Genomic DNA, 23,753 nt, shown 5'->3' with positions numbered 1-23,753 from the left:
GGGAGTGGGACCCTCACCTCTGGGGAAGGGAACCCACTGGAGCATGATGGAGAATGATTATTGGAAGGGATTACTGGATCCCACCAAAGGAGAGCCAGCTAGTCTAGCATGCTGCTCTCAAAGGCATCTTCAGGGTCAAGCACAAGTCAAGCCCCACAGAGAGCACTCTGCAGTAGTCCAGTCTGGACACATTATTAGTGATAGGCAACATTTTACTGTTTTAACATGTTCCGTGAAATTGCTCCCTCTAACAGTAAATCTGAGATGACGACAAATTAGCGCCTGGCTAATTTTGAACACTGATCTTACAAATACAGTGGTACCTCTAGTTGCGAACGGGATCCGTTCCAGAGGCTCGTTCGCAACATGAAAAGAGCGCAACCCACAGTGGCCAGGCCAGTATGCGCACACACAGGTTGCGATTCGCTGCTTCTGTGCATGACGTCATTTTGCACTTCTGCACATGCGCAAGCAGTGAAACCCGGAAGTAACCCTTTCCGGTACTTCCAGGTCACCGCGGGACGTAACCTGAAAGAACGTAACATGAAGCGGACATAACATGAGGTATGTCTGTACAGTAATAGCTCGGAGACTCATGCAGAGAGACACGGATGGGCTCCTGTGAAGCCAGCTGGTCCTCATTTTATGAATAAAATCACATATCAGATACTCGCACAGAGAGACTCCTCTGGAAGCAACTGGCTCTCGCTTGCTCTGTGTCGTCTTTTTGCACCTTTCAGTTCAGAAGAGACAAGGTCTCCATCTCCAAGAGGTCTGAGGAAGCCTGTTAAGCTCTGAGTTTTCCCCCAAGGGAAAAAGAAATAGGTCAAGGCCTTTTTGGGAAAACAGCCATTCAGGATTATCTTACAGCTTGCCAGCCAGTTCCCTTTGGCCGAGGTGGGGAGTGGGCAAGCGAAGAGAGGTTTTCCTTTCCCCATCCTTTTGCTTCTTGGTGGTGGGCAGTGAGAAGTTTGTGGTTTTGTGGAGAGACAATGGGAGAGCTGGGAAAAATCCCAGAAGTTCTTGGGGTGGTGGGGAGGCTGACCCCTTTAAAAGAAATAATGGCGAGGGCCTCTCTCTACGTGGCTGAACTGGTGCCTAGGCTGGTCCCAAGAGAACAGGAGGAAATCTTATTTACTGTGGCTGCAAAGAGCAATGCTTGGGAAAGGCACCCAAGTCTATGCTTTCAACCAGAGGCTCCCACCCGCCCTGGGAGCAGCAGGCTTTGGAAAACTGGTGTCGTTGGATCGAGACCATCAATTTTGCAGAGTTAATCTCCCCCCCAATTCTTTTGCCCAATCTGGGGCTCGAAATAGTTTGAGCTGGATTTTGAACAAATGTGCAATTAATCGTTACTGCTTTGAATCTTATGGGTGTCAGCACAGTGGTTCTCGAGCTTTCACAATAAAAATTTGCTCACGCCACACCGGATTTTTTTATTGATAAGAAATATATTGGAAAACAAAAAGAAACAACTTCTGGCGGTGTTTGATTTGTAACGTAGAGCACAGTTACTTTATAATACGATCATGGGACACCCAGAAAGTATTAAACAATGCAGCAGCGTAAGGACACACATCATTCCCAAAATATAATTGTAAGCGAACCTCTTACATATGAACCTTAAACAGTGCTTTTTCTGGGGGACGCATACCCCCAATCATCTTTTTTTAGGGAAAAAAAGCACTGACCTTACATATAAACTCAGTGAGAGATGTGAGCTTGTGTTTTTTTGCTAGGTAATCTCATTTATATTAGCTCAAATTTGAGACGAACAAACACTCATCAACACAAAGCAGCCTTCCTCTTTTCTGATCTTTCATATTTGTAGGAAAATCCCTGTTCACAACAATATGATGTGGATAACTGTCGAAGAAGAGCTAATACAGGGGGACGCTCGGGTTGTGAACGTGATCCGTGCGGGATGCACGTTCGCAACCCGCAGCATTCGCAACCCGCAGTGGTGCGTCTGCGCATGTGCCAAGCGCGATTTAGTGCTTCTGCACATGCACGACCACCGAAACCCAGAAATAACCCGTTCCAGTACACGGCGGTCCGTAACCTGAAAAAACGCAGCCTGAAGTGTCTGTAACCCGAGGTATGACTGTGGTCTTGAAGAGTACTGTTTCTAGGGTGTGGGTGTGTATTTGTATGTGTGTAAAATTATTTTGATGTGGTACCATGCTGTACTTCACTGAAAAGTTAAAATGTTTCCTTAATTGTCCTCGAATCTTCGCAGCGCAATTGCCATCCTCTCCTGCTGCCCTTTGAGAAGCACTGGGTTAGCATATTCCTTGGTGGGCAACACAAACCACTATTTGTAACCACTAACTTGTCAAGTTTCTAGATCTCATGGTTGCAAAAAAACACAAAAAAATCTGTATACATGGATGAGATCACGGGTTCAGGTCCCAGCATCTCCAGATAGCACTGGGAAGGTCTGTCACTGGGAATGGCAAAGAGGTGCTTCCAGTCAGTGTGGGCAGTACAGAGCTAGATGGACCAGTATAATGCAATTTCCTTACAAAACACAATTACAGTGGTACCTCGGGTTAAGTACTTAATTCATTCCGGAGGTCCATACTTACCGTATTTTTCGCCCTATAGGATGCACTTTTTCCTCGTCCTATGGGGCGAATGCAGGCTTTCGCTGAAGCTCTGCGCAGCCCTCGGGAGCCCGGTGCGAAGTCGCACCGGGCTCCTGATGGCTGCGCAGAGCTGCCTGCATTCCGAAGCCTGGGATGCGCTGAAGAGCGCGCCCAGGCTTCGCGCACCTCTCCGCAAGCCTGGGGAGACTGGCGTGACTTCACGACGGGCTCCCTAGGCTTGCGCATAGCAGGCTGTTCTGGGGTCGGGGGAAGCTCGGGCTTCCCCCGCGCCAGCCCCGCGCCTGGGGGGGAAATAATTTTTTTCCCTTTATTTCCCCCCAAAAAAACCTAGGTGCGTCCTATGGGGCGGTGCGCCCTATGGGGCGAAAAATACGGTAACCTGAAACTGTTCTTAACCTGAAGCACCACTTTAACTAATGGGGCTTCCCACCGCCGGAGCACGATTTCTGTTCTCATTCTGAAGCAAAGTTCTTAACCCGAGGTACTATTTCTGGGTTAGCGGAGTCTGTAACCTGAAGCGTCTGTAACCTGAGGTACCACTGTATATAGAAAAGAGAGGGGAAATAATATATAAACCTTCAATGAAATTGTTTATACAATGCATCTTCTGCAAATCCTAGTGCAGCAAGTTATAATTGCACAATAAACATAATTTAAAAAAAACAGCTGAAAGCTTCTGTGCCCGGTTTCTCTTGTTGGCTTGTGATAAATGCCTCTTCGTTTTACAGAGAATCTGCTTGGTTACTGAATTCCAAGGAGTGTTGCTATGCTGCTGGTTTTGATGTATTTAAAATTTTACCACTCCAGTTTCAAAAGCGAAATGTGGTTTGATTCCCCTTTTGTTTGAATCCTGAGGTTTGTGGCCGGCTTTGGGTTCGAGGAGGTATTAGGCAGTGTGCAATGCGCTACCTGTGACAATCAGCTCTGCCTTTCGGAGAGGTGAATTGGGCGCCTGCAGGGTGAGGCGATCTTGAAGGGAAACTGGTCCCAATCTGTCTTGAGGTTGAATCCCAACAAGACAGAAGTGCTCTTTCTGGAGGACAGGGGGCGGGTGGGTTTGGGGGACTCCCTGGTCCTGAATGGGGTAACTGTGCCCCTGAAGGACCAGGGGCACAGCCTGGGAGTCATTTTGGACTCACCACTGTCCATGGAGGCACAGGCCAATTCTGTGTCCAGGGCAGCTGTCGACTAGCTCCATCTGAGACCCTCCCTGCCCGCAGAGTGGTGCACGCTCTAATTGTCTCTCGCTTGGACTACTGCAGTGCGCTCTATATAGGGCTACCTTTGAAGGTGACCCAGAAACTACAACTAATCCAGAATGCAACAGCTAGACTGGTGACTGGGAGCGGCCACCGAGACGACATAACAATGGTCCTAAAAGACCTACATTGGCTCCCAGTACGTTTCTGAACACAATTCAAAGTGTCGGTGCTGACCTTTGAAGCCGTAAACGACCTCAGCCCTGTATACCTGAAGGAGCGTCTCCCATCGTTCTGCCCGGACACTGAGGTCCAGCTCCGAGGGCCTTCTGGAGGTTCCCCCCCTGCGAGAAGTGAGGATACAGGGAACCAGGCAGAGGGCCTTCTCGGTGGTGGCACCTGCCTTGTGGAATGCTCTCCCGTCAGATGTCAAGGAAATAAACAGTGGCAAATTGGTAACCGGTGCAGATCTCCGAGTAGGTGTGTTGCTTTCGACGAGGCCTGTCAGCATTCGCACCGCAGTATTCTGCATCGATTGCTGCTTCCGGGTGAAGCTCAAGGGAGGTCCTACGGAAAGCGCATTGCAGTAGTCCAGTCTTTAAGGATGGCTATTTGAAGATGAGTATTGTTTGGCCTAATGAACACGCAGCGCCACTTGTCAGGTGGGCGGGTGTGTGCTTGCGACCTCCCCTCTTTCCGTTGACCTTTGGACCCGATGGTGCTCTTGTGCCATTCATAACAGTCCTGATGCCAGAAGCCGGCATTCTCTCTCTCTCTGGATTGACCTGCTGAACAAGTGAGAGCAGAATAGATGGATCCTTCCTGCTTTTTTTTTTTTTTAATGCAACCCATTTTCTCTCTTTCTTTCTCTCTCTCTCTTTTAAAAATTTTATTTAGATTTTCCATCATACAAAAGAAAAAGAGAAATACTGTAATACATAACAGAAAAGAAACATTAAATCATTACACATTAAATCATTACACAATATCCAAAAAAGCTAAAATAAAATAAACCCGCCAGTCTATTTAGCTTCCTTCCTCCGCTACTCATCTTCTCTAGAATCAATTTTACCCTTATCATTGCATTCTGATTGTTTTTATTTTCTCTACATACATATAAATGTCACTGATAAATTATTGTTTTGATGCCTTTACATTCTCAGTCTAAGCATATCAGCATGTCTTTTTAGAGCAGTATTTTGTCATATAGTCATCAAAGCATCACCATTCATTTTTCAGTTTTTTATTTGACTGCTGTCTTATGGATGCTGTTAATTTAGCCAATTTTAAATATTCATTTAATTTGAGAAGCCATTCCTCTTTGGTAGGTAGTTCTTTACCTTTCCATTTAGATGCTATTACTACCCTAGCTGCTAGGATAGGACAGCTAGATGGATCCTGCTTTTTGCCCTGTTTGGAATCCTGCTTGGATGAGGGCTACCTTTGGGTATTTTCCATCTCTCTTTCTACACTTGCATTTTGTTTTCATCCGCTTTCTGTGTCACTGCTCTGGGCAGCCTTGTTCCAGTGTCGAACGGCTCTTACTCTTAGGAAGTTCTTCCTAAGATTTAGTTGGAATCTCCTTTCTTTTGACTTGAAGCCATGGGTTCGAGTCCTACCCTCCAGAACAGGGGAAAAGAAGCTTGTTCCCTCTTCCACGTGACAGCCCTTGAGATATTTGAAGATGGCTATCATATCTCCTCTCAGTCGCCTCTTTTCCAGGCTAAATGTACCCAGCTCCTTCAACCGTTCCTCATAAGGCTTGGTCTCCAGTCCCTTGATCATCTTATTAGCAAAATTTCCAGACTTTTAGCTGTTTGCAGTGAGAAAAAAAGCAATGAAATAGCTCAACGGATGCTTCCAGTGGTTTCCCCAAATTCAGCTGAAATTGCAACTTATACTGGCTTCTCCAGTAGATTTTGATAATAAACTTGATTTGCAATGGGGGTTGGATAATTTCGATTGCACCTGTACGTTGACCAGCTGTCAGTCCCCCAGAAAGTTCTTTGCAACATTGGGTCAGAATCTCCTTTTCTGCAATATCAATGCATTAATTTATTGCTGTTTATATTATTTAAAGGTTGGCCACACTTGTCTAATCTCACCGGGACGCCGAGCGTGCCAGGAAGACCTCCTTGGAACGGACAAAGGCAGTTCACTCTGCTGAGTTGAGCAACGAAGGTCAATTTCGTCCATTTCCTTGAGGTGCCCAAGTGTGTGGGTGTGTGGGGTGTCCTTTCTCCTGCGGAGCTCAGCCAACCTCCCTCTCGGATCTTCTCTGCCGCGAGCCCCACCTCTGGACCCAGGCAAGAATATTTCTCCTCTCTTCCCCCTGCTGTGTGTGTTTCATGTTAAGTTTCTTTCGGCTGAAATTTGCGGGAGGAACCCGTGTCTTTCTGCTCCTTTGGGTCTGGTTTCTTCCAGTTTAATTTTTGGGGAGCCGATGGTGCTGAGCACCTCAAGGTGCTGGTGGGGGAGAAGGATGGAGGACACCTGCCCGGCTGCATGCAGTGTTCAAAATCCCCCTGGCAATGTATAAAACAAGTAATCATTGTTGGAAATGTAGAGAAAAAGAAGGTACTTTTTACCATATGTGGTGGGTCTGTAAGGAGGTGAAAGCTTTCTGGGAAATGATTTATAAAGAACTTACAAAAATGTTGAAGTATACATTTGTAAAAAACCTCCAGAAGCCTTCTTACTAGGCATTGTAGGTAATGAAATACAACAACTAGCCCAACGATGGAAGCAACAAGAGATACCAACGAAAGAAGAGGGGCAGACAAAACTAATGGACTATGCCGAGTTGGCGAAACTAACAGGGAAAATTCGGAACCAGCAAGACCAGACTTTCCTGAAAGACTGGAATAAATTTACAGAATACTTGAAAGACAATTGTAAACAACTAACTTCGCTAGTAGGGTTGCAAGAAGTTTTGTTAGGTGGACTTTACCAATTATTGCAAAGTATAATTTATGATTAGGATTTAATAGTAATAATTATAATCCCAAAATGCAGTATTAGATAATAAGTCGGAAAAGCATTAGTCGAGGAGGACGGAAGTTTCAGGGTGTTGTGGCCAAATGCATTTTATGTTATATACAAGTTGAATGCTATGTTTAAAATATCTGTAAAAATTCATAAAAATTATTATAAAAAACACAAAATCCCCCTGGCAACAGGTGCGTTTTGCGGCTGGCTTGGGTCCAATTGTGACCCCCAACGTCTCCCTCTGGCCGGCCCCTCTGGCTTTCTTAAGCAGGTCAGCAGGAGAGCCTATTTACTGCATTTATCTCCCAACTTTTTCTCAAAGGAGAACATGGTTCACCCCCCTCCTCAGGGAGGGAGGTTAAGAGGCTGAGCTGACTCACCCGGTCACCCAGGGAGCTTCAGGCCAGAGTGGGGATTCGAACCCTGGTCTCCCAGGTCCTTGTCCAACACTCTAACCACTACACCCCACTGCCTTCCCAGAGTGGGGAAGTAGGCAAATAAATATGGGGAAAGCAAAGTGTCCCTTAGAGAAGAATCTGAAATCTTTTCCTTGAAGCTTGAGTTTCATCATAGGAATCATAGAATCATAGTGTTGGAAGGGACCACGAGGGTCATCTAGAATAATAATAATAATAATAATAATAATAATAATAATAATAATTACTGTTGTTATACCCTGCCCATCTGACTGGGTTGCCCCCACCACTCTGAGTGGCTTCCAGCATATATAAAAGTATAATAAAACATCACACAGGAGCAAAAGGAATCTTTTGCCCAACGTGGGGCTTGAACCCACAACCCCAAGATTAAGAGTTGCATACTCTTAATCTTAAAACGGAGCTGTTTTATTCTGGATTGTTCTTTTTGACATTTTAATGTGTTGTAAACTGCTTGGCGATTTTTTCCCTTTAAAATGTAAAGCGGTATAGAAATGAAACATAATAATAATAATAGTAGCAGTAGTAATAAAGTTCATTGCAAAAAAGAACAAAGGTGCCTGGACATTCAGTCATGGTGAACGCAACTAGATTTAAGGTGCCGATTAGCTGATATATCTGAGTTTCCAACCTTGAGTGCGTGGCTTGGCAAGCGTCATAATGTCCTGCGCTTGAGATTAAGATCTCTCCTGCTCAAGTTGCAGCGGGAGAATTAAGATAGCAGCCGGGCGGTTAGCTCAAACTACTCCCACCCACATAATCTTGCCGTCTCTCCTTGGCAGGCACTCAAGCCGAAGCGCTGAGTGATGATCATAATATGAAAAATATTGTGTCTGCCATCCTCAGCCCTTCTCAGTAAGGGGGGCAGCCGGTGACATCCGAGTAAGCCCGTTGTTTGCAGGGGGAAAACACCCAAGATCAGTGCTGGTTTCTGCTTTGCTCGAGTTCTGTGCTGCAGGGAATTAATTTCATCCCCCCTTTCGCCCGACACAAGGAGCGCAACGCGACGTATGTGGTTCTCCTGCCCCCCCCCTCATTTAATCCCCACTGCAGCCCTGTGAGGTGGTCCAAGCCCAGAGGCACCAGGTTGCCACAGGCTGCCTGGCAGAATAGGAGGTTTCCAGGCAGGGCTCGAAAGGGGCAAAGGGTGGGTGAGTAAGAAAAACAGCGCAAGGAGAGCCTGCTGGATCAGGCCCAGGGGCCAGCATCCTAGTCCAGGATCCTCTTCTCACTGCAGCCAGCCACACACCCGTGTCAGGAAACCCGCAAGCAGGATTGGAACCCCAGAGCCCTCTCCCTTCCTGCACCTGGGATGCAGAAAGATTTCTCCCTCTGAGCATCACCCTATTGGCTGGTGGCCATTCCTCTGTGAGTTCATCCAATCCTCTTTTGAAGCCAGCCAGGTTGGTGGTCATACTGCCTCCCGTGGCAAGGAGTTCCATAGTTTAACTATGTGTAGCATGAGGTAAGGCTTTCTTTCATCTGTCCCGAATCCCCCAGAATTCAGCTTCGTTAGGCAAGGAGTTAACCATCTGAGGGCAGCCCTGCATAGGGAAGCTTTTTAACGTTTAATGTTCTGCTATGTTTTTTATACATTTTGGAAGCCGCCCAGAGTGGCTGGGGCAACCCAGTCAGACGGGTGGGGTATAAATAATAAAACTATCATCATCATCATCAGTGCTCCCCCGGGGGTACTCAAGTGTACGCAGTACCGGCATGGTTTTTTCTCTAGAAGAAAAGCATTGATGATGATGTTAATGATGGAACAGGACATCCAGGGATTTCTTCCTTACAGGGGGTTGGTCTAGATGACCCTTGGGATTCCCTTCCAACTCTACGATTTAATAATAATAATGTATTATTTATACCCCCCCCCCCCAATCTGGCTGGGTTTCCCCAGCCACTCTGGGCGCCTTCCAACAAAAGATTAAAAGTACATTAAAACATCAGTCTTTAAAAACTTCTCTAAACAGGGCTGCCTTCAGATGTCTTCTAAACGCCAGACAGTTGTTTATCTCCTTGACATCTGGTGGGAGGGCGTTCCACAGGGCAGGCGCCACGACCGAGAAGGCCCTCGGGAATGATTCTTATTTTCGTCAGAGAGATGTTGGAGGGTCTGTAATCTGTGCTGCATTAATCGTGGAAATGTTTGTGTGCATGTAGAAGTCCCTCTAGTCCAGGAGCAGGAATGAGGTCTTCTTTGCTCTGCTGCCGCTCGGAAATCTGATTAGTGTCCCCCCGCCCTGGTTTTTTATTCTCGACCTTGAGCTTAGTTCTGGTGACTCCACCGCTCCGCTCCTCCTCTCTCTCTGCAGTTGTGCATTGCTGAAAGCGGGATGTCAGAGAGCGTTTCTGGCCTGGGAGCTTCCCGTTGCAATCCTTCGTGGCCAAAAATAAGCTGGGGTCGAAAAGGGATGAAGGAGGGGAGGGGGGAGGCAGAGGGGGGTGTTGTGACCACAGGCCTGTTTTTCCCAAAATGAAATTAGTAGTCCAAGAGAAGAATGGTTCCTTCTCCAAGTCTGTCTGTCTGTCTAGCTGTCCACTGATGTGTCAGTTCCTTACCCAGCTGTGTGTAAATAATAATAATAATAATAATAATATCCTGCCTTTTTGTCTAACAGAGACTCAGGGTAGATTACAGCTTAAATAGAAATAGCTAAAATATTGGTTGGGGGGAGAATAATAATAATAATAATAATAATAATAATAATAATAATAATAAAGCACAAATAAAAATGCACAAACACATGTATATGAAAACATATAAGGAGCGTCTCCACCCCCATCGTTCTACCCGGACACTGGGGTCCAGCTCCGAGGGCCTCCTGGCGTTCTTTCACTGTAAGAAGTAAGGATACAGGGAAGCAGGCAGAGGGCCTTCTTGGTGGTGGCGCCCACCAGTGCCAAGGAAATAAACAACTACACAACTTCCTGAAGGCAGCCCTGTACAGGGGAGTTTTTGATGTTTTACTGTTTTTTTAGTGTCTGGGCCAACCCAGTTAGAGGGGCGTGCAGGAACTCTCCTCTTTCCTCCTCCCTCCATGCTCGTTTTCTTTTTGTGCTGTGTCTATTTAGATTGTAAGCTTTTTCTTGAGTAATTTGTTATCTGCCCTGGGAGCCTTTTGTCGCTGTCATTGTTGTTCCAAATTGGGGTACTTCTTTGACTTCCTAACAAGTCCATCCGATTTAGGTTTTGAGCTACTGTCCTTAACTCCTCCCTGCCCCCCTTCTCTTCCTCAGGAGGTCTGGTTCTTTTCCTGGGCAGCCCCTGAGCCTGGGATGGGGAATGGTCGAGCAGCAGGAGGCCAAGTGGGTTTCAAGCAGAAAGATGTAGAGCCGCAAATCCACATGCCGATTTTGCCAGAGGTGAGTCTTGCTGAGAACGCTGGCAGCGTGAAGGTCAATTCAAGAGGATAACAAATACTTGAGAGATGTAAGATAGGAGAACTGAATAAAATGGTTAGAGTAAAATGCAGGAATGGTGGATAAACTAAATGAGCCGTGGAAGGGGAAAGAGGGAGGTCATCAAATGTATGGTGTTTATTTTGAGGTGCAAAATTGAAAACTTAATAAAAACTATAATACCTTGGAAGTCGAATGGAATCCGTTCCGGAAGTCTGTTCGACTTACATAATGTTCAGAAACCAAGGCATGGCTTCTCATTGGCTGCAGGAAGCTCCTGCAGCCAATCGGAAGCAGCAAAAGTCGCATTGGATGTTCGGGTTCCAAAGAATGTTCAAAAACCGGAACAACCGGTTCCGGTTGAGTGCTGGTCTCGAAGTGGGGGTGGCGGTGGGCATTGTAGGTGGAGAGAGTTTTAGGGATGAAGGGCCCAGAACATCTGGAGGGGGCACTAGGTTGGCAAATGCTGCCCTAGAACAGCCTTGCAGTTAAACCAGGTAAATTTACAAGTCCCACATAAATCCATATAGATTTGCAATCTCAAGGTGTGAAAGAAAGGGGCAGGCCTGATCGCCTATGGCAGGCAGGAGCCAGCAAGGAAGAAGTTCGCCAGCGTCTCCCTTGTCCGCTCGCCTGCTGCCGGTTCCTGCTCGCCCTAGGTGACCAGCCAAGTGGCTTGTGAGTTTCTAGGTGCTTCCTTGCCACCCTCCTTTGGTTTTCTGTTCCAGGCTGCCCAGGAGAGAAGGAGCGTCCTCAACTCCCTGATATCTGGGGCGTTTGCTGGCGCTGTGGCAAAGACTGCGGTGGCGCCTCTGGACAGGACGAAAATCATATTCCAAGGTATTTCGGGGGGGTCAGCTTTTTATAATTTTGTAAGTTGTGTACGCCACAATCATCACAATGATAACAAATAAAGGCTTGACATATCTCACTTTGCATGTCATGAGTCTATCTCATATATTAGTCTCACCTTTTAAGTTGAATTACTGAAGAAAATGAACTTTTCCATGATACTCTAATTTTTCGAGTTTCACCTGTATATAAAAATAGAACAGATGCCGGGGAAAACCCTGTTTTTAATGCTGTGGACTTTCAACTCCCATTGACAGGGCAGAGAATCCCCCAAACTTAAAGCCTGGTTTGCAGCTCAGATTAAAATCTCTCTCTCTCTCTCTCTCTCTCTCTCTCTCTCTCTATATATATATATTTCTGTTTTGAGGATTAATCCTCCAATGAGTTTTTGCTGGAAAGAGATTTGGCTTGATTCAGGGTTTGTTTGCTTGTCTTTGGACTGGCTTATCTGCCGGCTGGGATAATTGGGGGCAGGCAGAGTCAAACTGAGATTGGGGAGAGAGAGAGAATTGTTTTGGGGTGTTTGCAAATTGCATAAGAGATAACCGATACGGCTATATGGGGTGGGGGAAACTGGGAAAGCAGGGGAGAATTCTGGTGGGGTTTTTTTTTGTTTTTTAAGTGTAAATCACAAGAGAATGCGGCTGATCAGTAGTCTTCAGATCCTTCTAGGCTCCAGTATTGATAAAGAGCTTTGAAAGAAATAGGTCTCTTACCCTAGAGAAATCCTAGTTCACTGATCCATGAGTGTTAGTGGATGAATTGATTTGTACCTGCAAATGAGTAAAAGTATGCTTGCTTTTAATTTTTCTGCTTTTCTCTTTCAGTATCATCAAATCGGTTTTCTGCCAAGGTAAGACTTAAAGCACAATCCTCCTTTCTTTGCTCTGTTGCTTAGCTGAGCAGCTTTGGTTTTTTACTTAACAAAGTCCCCTGCCCCAAATTGTTAACCTGTACACCCCCTGCTGGGGTGTTGGGGAGGGGCGGTCTCTCTGGTGGGGGACACGTCCTGCTCCTTCTGGGGTCGTTTTCCCACCTTTGGTCTCCACCTGGACCCAACTCTCACCTGTGGCTGCTAGGTGTGTCAGCATACAACAGTGGCCACAATCCCGGGAGCAGCTTCAACTGGCTTGCTAAACCGGGTGAGGGGAGCCAATAGGTCTCAAACCCTCAGTGGCTCAGGGGCTTCCCTTGCATGCGAAGCCAGGCTCCGGTGGGCGGAGCAGACGAGACCAAGAGGGGGTCCAGTGGTCAAGAAGGCGCTTTCTGCGTGTGCTATAGAGGGCAGTGAGGGGCAGGTGGGGCCCGTCCACCTGGGAAGGGAGCCTATAGGAGAAGGAAGACTCTGGTCCTTGTGGGACATCTTTGGGAGAAGAAAAGGCTACACAAATCTTGAGGGGAGTCCCTCAGGCGGTTGGATGGTGCCCTGTCCGCCTCCTTCCGGCAACTCCTGCAGCCTGGCTGGTGCCCAACATCTTGCTCTGATTTCCTTTCGATCCTCCATCAGCAAGCCCAAGAGGGGCGTCTTGCCGTCTGGGCAGCCCAGGATATCCATGCACCCGGCCCAGGCTTGCGTCCCGGGGGGGGGGGCACTTGAGTGCTGCAAACTCAGCAGTCTGCCTTCACCCCCAGAAGCGCACTCTATTGTCTCTTGAGGCAGACAGACACCATCAACAACAGCCCCCCCCCCCCCCGGAACAAAACCTCCTTTTGAGATTACAGTTTGTGGTTTGTCAAAAGCGAGGCAAACCAAGAGCCCTGGTTTAGATGATGCGCTCAGCCTCTCTTGGCCTCTCTTTTCCAATAACTCTGCTTCCGCTCTCCTTAGGAGGCTTACCGCCTGATCTACCGCACCTACCTCCACGAGGGCTTCTTCAGCCTCTGGCGGGGGAACTCTGCCACCATGGTCCGCGTGATCCCTTACGCCGCCATCCAGTTTTGCGCCCACGAGGAGTACAAGCAGATCCTGGGCAGTTACTACGGCTTCCAGGGGAAGTAAGAGGCTGCTGGGGTTGGGTCTTCTGCAACAGGGCTGGGGAACCTCAGGCCTTGGTCAGTCCAGCTGGTGGAGAGTCATGGGGGTCTCCTCCTCCTGCTGCGACGACAAGCTCCCGTCCCCCCTTGTCTCCCAGGACCAGGAGAGGCATGAAAGGCGGAGGAGAGGTTGCCTTCACACTGGCCCAGTCTCCGATTGCTTGGGGAAAGCCCTGGATAGAAGGCGACTTAGAAGGCTGTGGGGAGATGGAGATTTTCAGTTTCAGCAACAGATTTCCATGGAGTAAGACCACTGGGAATGAGTTGCTGTGCTCATTTGGCCCAGCTCTTAGTTGGATTAGTTTCAGCATTCATGATAGGCCAGTTGGTGAGAGCATAATGACAAGGTGGCAGGTTCAGTCCCCCTGTGGGACAGCTGCATCACGGGGGCTGGACTAGATGCCTCTTAGGGTCTCATCCAATGCTTCAATTCTATGATCCATCAGGAAACTTTCCCTAAAAAACTGATCCTTCCCTGCCCACAATGGAACTGTAAACCAGTTTTGTTCAGCTGCTGGAGAAGAGAGCTGTGGGGAATTCCACCTTTCAAAAGCCTCTCTTTCTCTTTCTCCTTCCTGCTTCCAGGGCACTCACCCCATTGCCCCGGTTCATCGCTGGCTCCCTCGCGGGCACGACGGCCGCCATGTTGACGTACCCCCTGGACCTGGTCCGCGCCCGGATGGCCGTCACGCCAAAGGAAATGTGAGTTGGCGCTGCGGATGCTCCTGTGGAAATTTTGGGTGGGATGGGGGTACCTAAAAGCAACACCTCAAAGCAGCTCGATTTGCACTGTAAAAAGGTAGGTGGGCACAGGCCTTTTGGGTTTAGCTGGTAATAGAAGCTCGGACGAAAATGGAATACCAAAATGACGCAGCTTTATGAAATTATTATTTTCTCCATCAACCCCAACTGTAGCAAAAGGCTAAATCTCTAGGGGATGAAAGGCTGGATGAAAAAGGCAGGTCTTTTACAGAGGCCGATAAGTTTGACGTGGGTTCATAAGTCTTCTTTTGGGGGGTCTCAGCAAACAATATTCTCCCCTTGTGGGATTGTTGCAAGACGTATTAATGTGCCTGCAGCACAATCAGGGAGGATTTGACCTGCAGATCTCAATAAATGAGCGGTTCTGTGCAGAGAAGGCTCCCTCAGGCTGGAACATAGTCTCTGGCACCAAAGTGAAGGGCTATCTGTGGTCGCCCCCCCATGAATTGACATATGTCCTACACAAAAGGAAACGCACACTCCTGATCTCCTCCCTGCTTTAAAAGTACCAGTCGGCCCAGCCTTCAGGGCATGGAACTGACCAGCCCTGGCTTGAGAAGTAGAATCCTAGAACAGTGGTGTTGGGAGGGATCCCCAAGGGCCATCTAGTCCAACCCCCTGTGACAAAGGGTCTTTTGCCCAACAACCGCTAGCTTTTCCCTTCAGTGTCTTGTTCGATGTTCCTCTTCCCCTCCTCCAATGCCCTGCATGGCTGCCGTCCAGCGTCTAAAATAGCCTGGGTCCTTCTCGGCAGCACACCAGGTGTCATCGGGTGCCCAAAATAGTTAAGTTGTGATATGGGGCCTTGGTGTGTTTGTGTGTGTTGGTTGTCTCTCTTATGGCTCAGGGGGAAAAAGAAAATGTTGACAAGGGAGCCCACCCTGTTCCTCTTTTTCCCGGCAAATATTTTTAATTTCATTTTGTGGCGGAAATAAAAGAGGGAAAACAGGTATAACGGCAGGAGAAACTTATAAGATGGAAAACAAAGCTGTAAAACAGGCACGCAGAATGAGTACTACTAAAGGTAAAAAAGGTGAAAGCTACTGCTACTGCTACTACTAATAATAATATTTATATGCGGCTCAGCCAGATATATATGCCCCAGCCACTCTGGCAGCTACCATCCAATTGAAACATTAAACACAGTAAAACATCAAACCTTTAAAACTTCCCTAAATCAACTAAGTCCATTTATTTCAATGGGTCTACTTTGAGCATGACTACTTCCGTGTGCACTTCTAAATGTACTTACTGGGAAATAAACCACACCGAAAACAGCTGAACTTACTTCTGAGTAAATAGGAACAAGAATGCCCTGTAATTAATGGATTTCAGACTCTGGTTACTGAAGCATTTCATTTTTGCCGCCACGCTTTCACAAAATAAAAAAATCAAATGGAAATGAAGGAATTCAGTTGCGCAGGGGCTAAGGTCACAAAGTCCAAGTGAAGAATATTAGCTTTATTTGGTTATCCAGTCTGGTTCCAGTTTTGGGCAGTTTTCCACTGAGTTGCAATTACTATCTGAGCTGCTTCAGTCGTATATCAGACCAGTTCTATAATTCTATGATTCAGGAAATATTATTTGAAATGAGCCTCTTACATATATATCTTAAGTACCTACACAAACGCATTGAGAGTTATGAGCTTGTTTTTTCCGGGTAATCTCATATGTGGTCTAATTTGAGACAAACTTGTCTTCTCAGCAACACTAAGAAGCCTTTCTGTCTTCTGATCTTTCATATTTGTCAGAGCTGGAAATCCCTCTTCCCAACTATATGTCAAGGAGAACTGTAGAAGAATAATAGAATAGTAGAGTTGGAAGGGACCTCTGAGGGTCATCCAGTCCAACCCCCTGGAATGCAGGAATCTCAGCTAAAGCATCCATGACAGATGGCCCCCCAACCTCTGCTTAAAAACCTCCAAGGAAGGAGAGTCCACAACCTCCCGAGGGAGACCGTTCCACCGTGGAACAGCTCTTACCGTCAGAAAGTTCTTCCTGATGTTGAGTTGGAATCTCCTTTCTTGTACAGTGGTACCTCTGGTTAGGTACTTAATTCATTCTTAACCTGAAACTGTTCTTAACCTGAAGCACCACTTTAGCTAATGGGGCCTTCCACTGCCACCGCGCCACTGGAGCACAATTTCTGTTCTCATCCTGAAGCAAAGTTCTTAACCTGAAGCACTATTTCTGGGTTAGCAGAGTCTGTAACCTGAAGCGTATGTCACCTGAAGCGTATGTAACCCGAGGTACCACTGTAACTTGAAGCCCTGGGTTCAAGTTTGACCCTCCAGAGCAGGAGATAACAAGCTTGCTCCCTCTTCCATCAGACAGCCCTTGAGATATTGGAAGAGGGCTCTCCTATCTCCTCTCAGTCTCCTCTTTCCCAGGCTAAACATCCCCAGCTCCTTCAACCGTTCCTCATCAGGCTTGGTTTCCAGACCCCTGAACATCTTGAATAGCCAATGCTCTTGAGGAAAGGCATGGATCATGTTTCTGGTTGTGTATTCAGATTTTTAAAAATCTTGATACGATGTTAGGCTATACTACACTGAAATGTTCTAAGGTTCCTTTGATTGTCCTTGAATCTTCTGGCCACTCCTGCTGCCCTCTCCTGCTGCACTGGTGTGGCAGGCCAGACCCTTTGATAGCCAACAAGGCTTGTTGCTCGAGAGGCATGAAAACAAGACACGATTTCTCTTGCTCCGCTCTCCCGGCAGGTACAGCAACATTGTCCACGTCTTCATTCGGATATCCCGGGAGGAAGGGTTGAAGACCCTCTACCGGGGCTTTGCCCCCACCATCCTGGGCGTGATTCCATATGCTGGGCTGAGCTTCTTCACCTACGAGACCCTGAAGAAGTTTCACGCAGGTAAAAGCAGCGGGGCCAGGATGCCAGCCTTGACGGGCTCCTTGGGCATCATCCAGAAGATGGGCTCTTATGAATGGCTTTTAAGATTAGGCAAATCCACGGAAGAGCAGTGGCTACTAGCCGTGTCTCAGAGGTGAGCCGGCAGTAAATCACACCATACAACTGGGAGTTAACTCTTTATTAGCAAGGACACAATCTGAACAGGAGTGTCAGGCCTAAGGAGCACAGCAGCTCATGCCCGGTAGGTCTTGCCCCCATGAAGCAGCCACTGAATCTGAAGGTCCCTGCCTCCCCACCGCCGTCCAAGTCCCTCCAGGATTTCCCCCATGCAATCGAAGAACACGCCTGCATGCAGCCAACCTCTCCTCCGCCCTTTTCATGCCTCTCCTGGTTCTGGGAGACCAGAAGGGAGGGCAGCTTGATGCAGCAGGAGGGGGAGACCTTCCTCTCCTGCTTCAGCTTCTGCCTCCCATTCTGGACTTCTCTCTGCCACGGACTCTCCCCGCTCACTAAGCCTTGTTGCCTCTTCCACTTCTGACACCTCCTCCTCCCAGTCTTCTCCCCCTGGCCTCTCACCATCGCCCCTTCTTCCCTTGGATGTCCCCAGCTGGTTCTTCCCGCTATTCCTCTGCCTTGTAACTAGTCCATGCCACCAGGATGGCTGTGCACTCCCTCCACTGTTTGGAGGCGCTATACCTCCTGGCTCCTGGCCATTGCAATTGGAGAGAGTTGCTGTTCACTAAGATCCTGGCACTCTTGCAATTTCTGGCGGAAGGGAGAGAGGGAGATCTGTTTGCGCTGTCCTTGTGCGTCTCCACAGTTGCCCACCCGTGTTTCCTCTTCCTCCAGAGCGCAGCGGCAGGACGCAGCCCTACCCCGTGGAGCGGCTCGTCTTTGGGGCCTGTGCCGGCCTGATTGGGCAGTCTGCCTCCTACCCGCTGGACGTTGTGCGTCGGCGGATGCAGACGGCCGGGGTGATGGGCCACACCTACGGCTCCATCCTGCGCACTATGCGGGACATCATCCGGGAGGAAGGACTCGTCCGCGGCCTCTACAAGGGACTCAGCATGAACTGGGTCAAGGGCCCCATCGCCGTGGGGATCAGCTTCACGACCTTCGACCTCACGCAGATCCTCCTCCGGAAGTGGGAGCAAGGGGTGAACGTGGAGAGGTAGTGGCCGGCCGGGGGCTGGCGGTTGGTACAAATGTTGGTGGAAAGGTGGGCAGGCATCCTCTTCCTCCTCCCTCCTTCCCTCCCTCCCTCCCTGAGCCAGAGGGTTCTCGCGGCAGAGCTGAGAGACCCAGGGCAATCTCTTTGAGGTCCCCACGACCGCAGAATCCTGCCCCCGCTTCCCCGAGCTTGCGTTTGCGAAAGAGAAGCCACCGTGTCCTTTGCCAGTGTTGTTTTCTTGCTTTTCCTCTCCTTTTCCCACCAAAGTGGTTGAAATTCCTCTGAATTCTGCTTGGATTTGTGGGAAACTGGCAAGGGGTCCTTCCAGAAGGCTGCAGCCGTGCTATTTACTCGATTTTGCCTCGTTGTTCTAAACTGTGGCGACACAGTCCCGTTACATCTCCTGCCTCTAGCTCTCCTGCACCCTTTATTTTGTAGGAAGCCAAACTTACCTGTATGTTTGAGTCGTGAGGTGTGTCTGTCTTGTGGTTTCCGCTCCCTGCGGTCTCCACCCTCCTTCCAGCAAATGGTTTGTTTTCCAAGCCCCTCTCCCCACTTCAAATGCTTTTAAAATTCTGCCCCCAAAACCTCCTGGAAGAGGGCCAGCCGGCCCCAGGGGAGGAAAAACCAAAGACGGGATTCTTTCCTTTCCTTGGCTTTGTCCAAGGCAGAGGCGCCACGGTGCAATCTTGAATTCTCTCGCTGCTGCAATCTGCGCAGCTCCTGGTTCCGAGATGGGATCAGAAGTTTGGGATGTCGCAGCCTTCTTTCCTTGCTTTTCAGAGACTATTTTAATAATCTGTATTTAGATATGCACACCTATTTCAGAGTTCAAGCTTCGGAAGATGGCATGCGGTCGAGCTAACCTTTGCTCCTCCGAATTGTTTCTGCTTTTTAGCAGGGCTCCCCCCTCCAGTATTAAGTGTCAACAGAGGGGAGGAATAAAGACTCTCTGGAAGAGGCTAGCCCAGAGCAGGAGATCATAGAATCATAGACGCCTCATCTCAGACTGGAGATGGGGAAACTTTTATCCCGACGGTCAGGGATGACAACCAAAAAACGGACTGCCATATGTTGCTGAACTTCCAGCAGCCAGGTGAGGCTGAGAGCCAGGTGCCTTGAAGATCTAGAGAGGAATCGGATCGGAGAAGGCATTTTGCAGGTCTCCTCCTGGGAAGAGGAGTGGGTCTCTTGCCAGACCGTCCTGGGTCTCTCGCCGTGTTACGAGTTCAGGCACTCCCCACCTTCAAAAATCTCCTAGAACAGGGCAGCAATCCTGTGTCTCTCCAGATGTTGACCGACTCCCACCAGCCCTTTCCTGGAAATTATGCTAAATTAACCCTGCTAATTTTTCTCTCTCTCTCATCTGCCCTTCACTGCACTGCACTGCTTCCTCACCCTTAGCAAGCACAATGCCTGCCTTCGCCAAAACCGCACCAGGGATTCACCCACCACCACCAGATGCAAGCCTCAAGAGCTTTTACCTCCCCGGTATGAAAATAGATTGAACGGGCTGATGCATGTCCTAAACAGGAAGCCCAGTTCATGACCCCCCCCCCCAAAGACACTGCTTATGCAGGTTGGAGTGTTTTGCACATTCTGAAAAAGATGCACTGCCACTGGGAGAGCAGAACCTACACAGGGTTTCCAAACTTGGGTCTCCAGCTGTTTGGGAACTATAATTCCCATCATCCCTAACCACTGGTCCTGCTAGATGGGGATGATGGCAGTTGTAGTCCCAAAACAGCTGGAGACCCAGGTTTGGGAAACCCTGGTCTACACACACACACACACACACACACACACACACACACACACCGTTTCCCCAATTCTCATTTTTCGAATTCTCTGTGCCATCAGCAGTTGTGATGGATCGCAGTTGTGGCTCAGCGGGTTTCGTTTTTGTCGGGGAGAGAATTTCAGAGGGACGGCAGGTGCCACCTCGCCAGCGAGATAATGCTTATCTCACTGTGTCAAACCCAGATCTTGGGAGCATATATATAGATATATGTATATATTCTAGGAGAGAGATTGCCAGCTCAACGAAGGTGGCTTGCTGATTGCTAAGCCTCGAGCTGCTCCTTCCTTCGGACTCTGGGGTGCTTCCTTTTAAACCTCTGCCTGCACATCCTAAAACCTGAAGGTATAATAGAACAGCGTCCCTGGGGAAGATGAGTTTCCCTTTTTGGGTTTAAGAGGCTGCAAGCTAGTGTCTTTTGATGGCCGGACTACAACTCCCATAATCCCCTGCCTGCCAGCTTGGACCGACAATCAGGGCTGATGGGATTGGTAGTCTAGTGACATACCTTCCTGCAAGGTCTTGAGTATTTGGGATGACCTTTCCTTCCCTCTCCCTTTTGAGTTTCCACCACCAACCAGACTCCAGAAGTGAAGACCTGAGCAGCTCCCATTCCAGCTCCCCTCCTGACCCACAATTGCACCATTCCCTTCCCAGTTGGCCATAGATCCCCCCCCTTCCTGATAGCTTTCAGCTGTGGAGCTGGGTTTATTTTTGCAAATCTTACAAAGTTGGCAAGGAGCAGTTAATCGGTGAAAGCCGTCCTGCCAGCCTTGGCGTGAGGTCTCCCTTCCCCAAGATGGACTTCAGGCAGCTAGAGAATCTTTCCCGGGATGCTCTGGGCTGTGGGTCAGCCCCCCCCCGCCAACCCCTTGCCCCAGCCTGCAGAGAACCAGATTTTCCAAAGCAGCGATCCCAGAGAGATGCTCTCCCTTCCCTAGAATCTAGCCCAGGGTTTCCCCAACTTGGGTCTCTAGCTGTTTTTGGACTACAACTCCCATCATCCTGAGCTAGCAGGACCAGTGGTCAGGGATGATGGGAATTGCAGTCCAAAAACAGCCAGGGAGACCCAAGTTGGGGAAACATTGACCTAGCCCCCTTCCTACCAGCATTCCTCATAACATGGAGGGGGCAGAGGTCATTTCTGGAGGGTCACCGTAGGTTGGCTGCCCTCCAGCTTCAAGATGGCACTACGGCGACATGGGTGGGGGGTATCTGCACCTCTCTAGCCCCCATCAGGCGCCTGGAGGGACACAGATGCTCCCTGCAGTCCTGCTCCCCAGCACCCGAGGATGGTGGTGGGGCGGCGTTTCTACAGCAGGTAGGAAGTAATTGCAGCGGTTGAATCAATGCACAACGGAGCTGGGATCCGAGGGAGCCTTTTCCAGCTGTGCTGCAGTTGCCCGTCGTTCCTGGCCGCTTCCCTAAGAACCAAGACCTTCTGCCGGGTGGGGGGGGGGACTCATTCCCCATTGCAAGGAATGGTTCCAAGAATCTGTTGCTCGGTTCACAAGGGTCAGGGGCCAACACCCCCCAACTCATCATTCTTGACACGGGAGGGGTGCAAATTGATAGCGAGGGTCAAAGAGTGATCCGGGGGCCTTGTCTGCCACGGGTGATCCCTGGTGAGTCCCCAGAATAGCAAGTCTGTAAACAGTGTTGTGTTCCCCCCCCCCACCCCCCAAAAAAGCCCTGGCCAGCCCCCCTCTCCTCCTCCCTCTTGCCATGACAATGTATTAACCAGGAAGGTGTGTAAATCTATGCAGGAGTGTTTGTGCGGTCCGTTGTCAAATGCTGCCTTTGTGCCTCTCAAAGCGAGTGCGTCTGACGCCTCCGGAGGGTCCTGTGCGCGTGTGGATTTTTGATCCTTTTGTTTTATATATATATATATATACACACACACAAATGTGTGTCTATAGTGACATAACTTGTACAAAGATCTGTGCCAAGAAATGATGTATATTTAATAATAAAGAGATGATTTATCGAGGCTTGTGTGCGGATGCTCTGTGTCTCAAACAACCACCCTTGCTTCTCAGTTCTTCTTGTAGGTGCTGGGGTGGACCTGTTTTTGTAGAGCTGCAGAGTTGGAAGGGACCTCTGAGGGTCATCTAGTCCAGCCCGCTGCAGTGCAGGAACTGCAGCTAAATAATCCCAGGCAGGGGGCAATCCTGCAGTGAAGGAGGGAGTGCCCACCGCCTTCCAGGGGATTCCTTCCCACTGTCAAACTCCTCTTCCTGTCAGAAAGTTCTTCCTGATGTTTAGTCAGAATCTCTTTTCTCATCATTTGACCTCATTTGTTTGGGTCCTACCCCCCAACCCCCCCCCCAGAGAAAACAAGCTTGCTCCATCTTCCATGGGACACCCCTTCCTTCAGATATTAGTCCCTAGGACTGGGCAATATCTGGTTTTCAACACTGTGATATATCACCAGCTCAACATTGCGATATACCAAAACATCACAATGTCTGAAATAAGCTATGGAGCTTTCGAGATCCATTGGCTGGCTTCACGGTTTTTCCTGCATCGTGATTTTTGCACAGCACACATGCACATACCTAACACGATGCGCGATATATTGCTGGCTCACAAACTACGAAACCAATATCACGATATGGATTTTGAACTGGTTTTGGACGATATATCAGTTTGTCGCTCAGCCTGTCTCAGTCTCAGCTAGGCTAAACGTATAGCCAATGTAAGTATACAGCTGTCTGAAACAACAACTATGGGGCAGAAGCCCCACCAGTCCTGCTCCTGGATGTAACTGAGGGGCTTCAGGCGAGGGGGAAGGCGCCAGAGCTGTAATTTTCAAGAGCTGTAATTTCAAAACTTGAGCTTCCTTCCCCCTCTTTCCTCCACTCTCATATTTTCAGAGCGCAGGTATCAGTACTGGATTTCTGCAAGTCGCTCTGAGAGGGCGGCTGGGGTGGGGTTATAAATACCATCAATAAATGCTGGTGGGAAGCTTAGGGGGAGCAGCGTCCTTCCGGTGAGAGATTTCACACCTCGAGGTAAAGAAGGCCTGAAATACCACTCGCATCATCTGAAACTTGTACGAACTGTCCTGTGGACCTGCGTTTTTTCCTCTTCCCTCCTCCCTGCTCTTTCCTCCGCTGCCATGTTTTTTTTAAGAGCACGAGTCTTTAGGACTGATTTTTGCAAGCCCCTTTTTGGCTACAGTTTGGGGATACAAACACTGCATAGCTAAATGCTGGTGGGGAGGTTAAGTGGAGCAGTGCCAGTCTCCACCCCCCCCCCCCGCCGCCTCTGCCCCAAAACAAGCATAGAGGGCGAAGTGAAGCTGCTTGTTTGCATTTGAGGCCCCGGCCTCCTGCTCAAAACCCACAAGGTCCCTTCTTAGGGGAGAAACGGGGCAGATGCTGCCTTTAATTTGGGGCCTGGAGAGGGGTGGGGTGGCGGTTTGCGCTTCAAAACCTAGAGGGATGGAGAGCAGCTCATTGTTTTGTTGCACAATTGGGACCAAACAGGTCTGGCTTGGGTGCTCAGATACATTTTTAAAAGAGTGGATCTCTCCCCTCCTAATTGGCCTCGTCCGAGACAAAACCGGCTCCTCCATGAATATATCACAAGATAGGCAGGTCTCGAGAGAGGACGTGTCTGAAGCG

The 23,753-nt window shown here is 48.8% G+C and overlaps 2 protein-coding genes across 14 annotated transcripts in view; both read left to right on the top strand.

Moving 5' to 3' along the window:
• SLC25A42 (solute carrier family 25 member 42) overlaps nt 1-22,114 on the top strand; it is a 28,070-nt gene extending 5,956 nt beyond the window's left edge. For 4 of the 5 annotated variants that reach the window (XM_083421843.1, XM_083421840.1, XM_083421841.1 and 1 more), the window contains exons 2-9: nt 5,889-6,114; nt 10,474-10,599; nt 11,364-11,475; nt 12,315-12,340; nt 13,316-13,482; nt 14,107-14,223; nt 17,004-17,155; nt 18,005-22,114. In XM_083421843.1, the coding sequence (XP_083277969.1) occupies nt 10,513-10,599; nt 11,364-11,475; nt 12,315-12,340; nt 13,316-13,482; nt 14,107-14,223; nt 17,004-17,155; nt 18,005-18,330 (987 nt within the window). In that variant the 5' untranslated portion in view covers nt 5,889-6,114; nt 10,474-10,512 and the 3' untranslated portion in view covers nt 18,331-22,114. Of the gene's footprint in view, nt 1-5,888; nt 6,115-6,532; nt 8,385-10,473; nt 10,600-11,363; nt 11,476-12,314; nt 12,341-13,315; nt 13,483-14,106; nt 14,224-17,003; nt 17,156-18,004 lie in introns of those variants that run through there. The other variant, XM_083421844.1, reaches the window with a different exon arrangement.
• The window catches only part of LOC310668492 (uncharacterized protein), a 150,941-nt gene that overhangs the window by 33,406 nt on the left and 93,782 nt on the right, over nt 1-23,753 (top strand). The window lies entirely within an intron of this gene.

This window comes from Podarcis tiliguerta, assembly GCF_965153285.1.
Source record: "Podarcis tiliguerta genome assembly, chromosome: 18".
NCBI lineage: Eukaryota > Metazoa > Chordata > Lepidosauria > Squamata > Lacertidae > Podarcis > Podarcis tiliguerta.
This window is presented reverse-complemented; position numbering and strand designations above follow the sequence as displayed.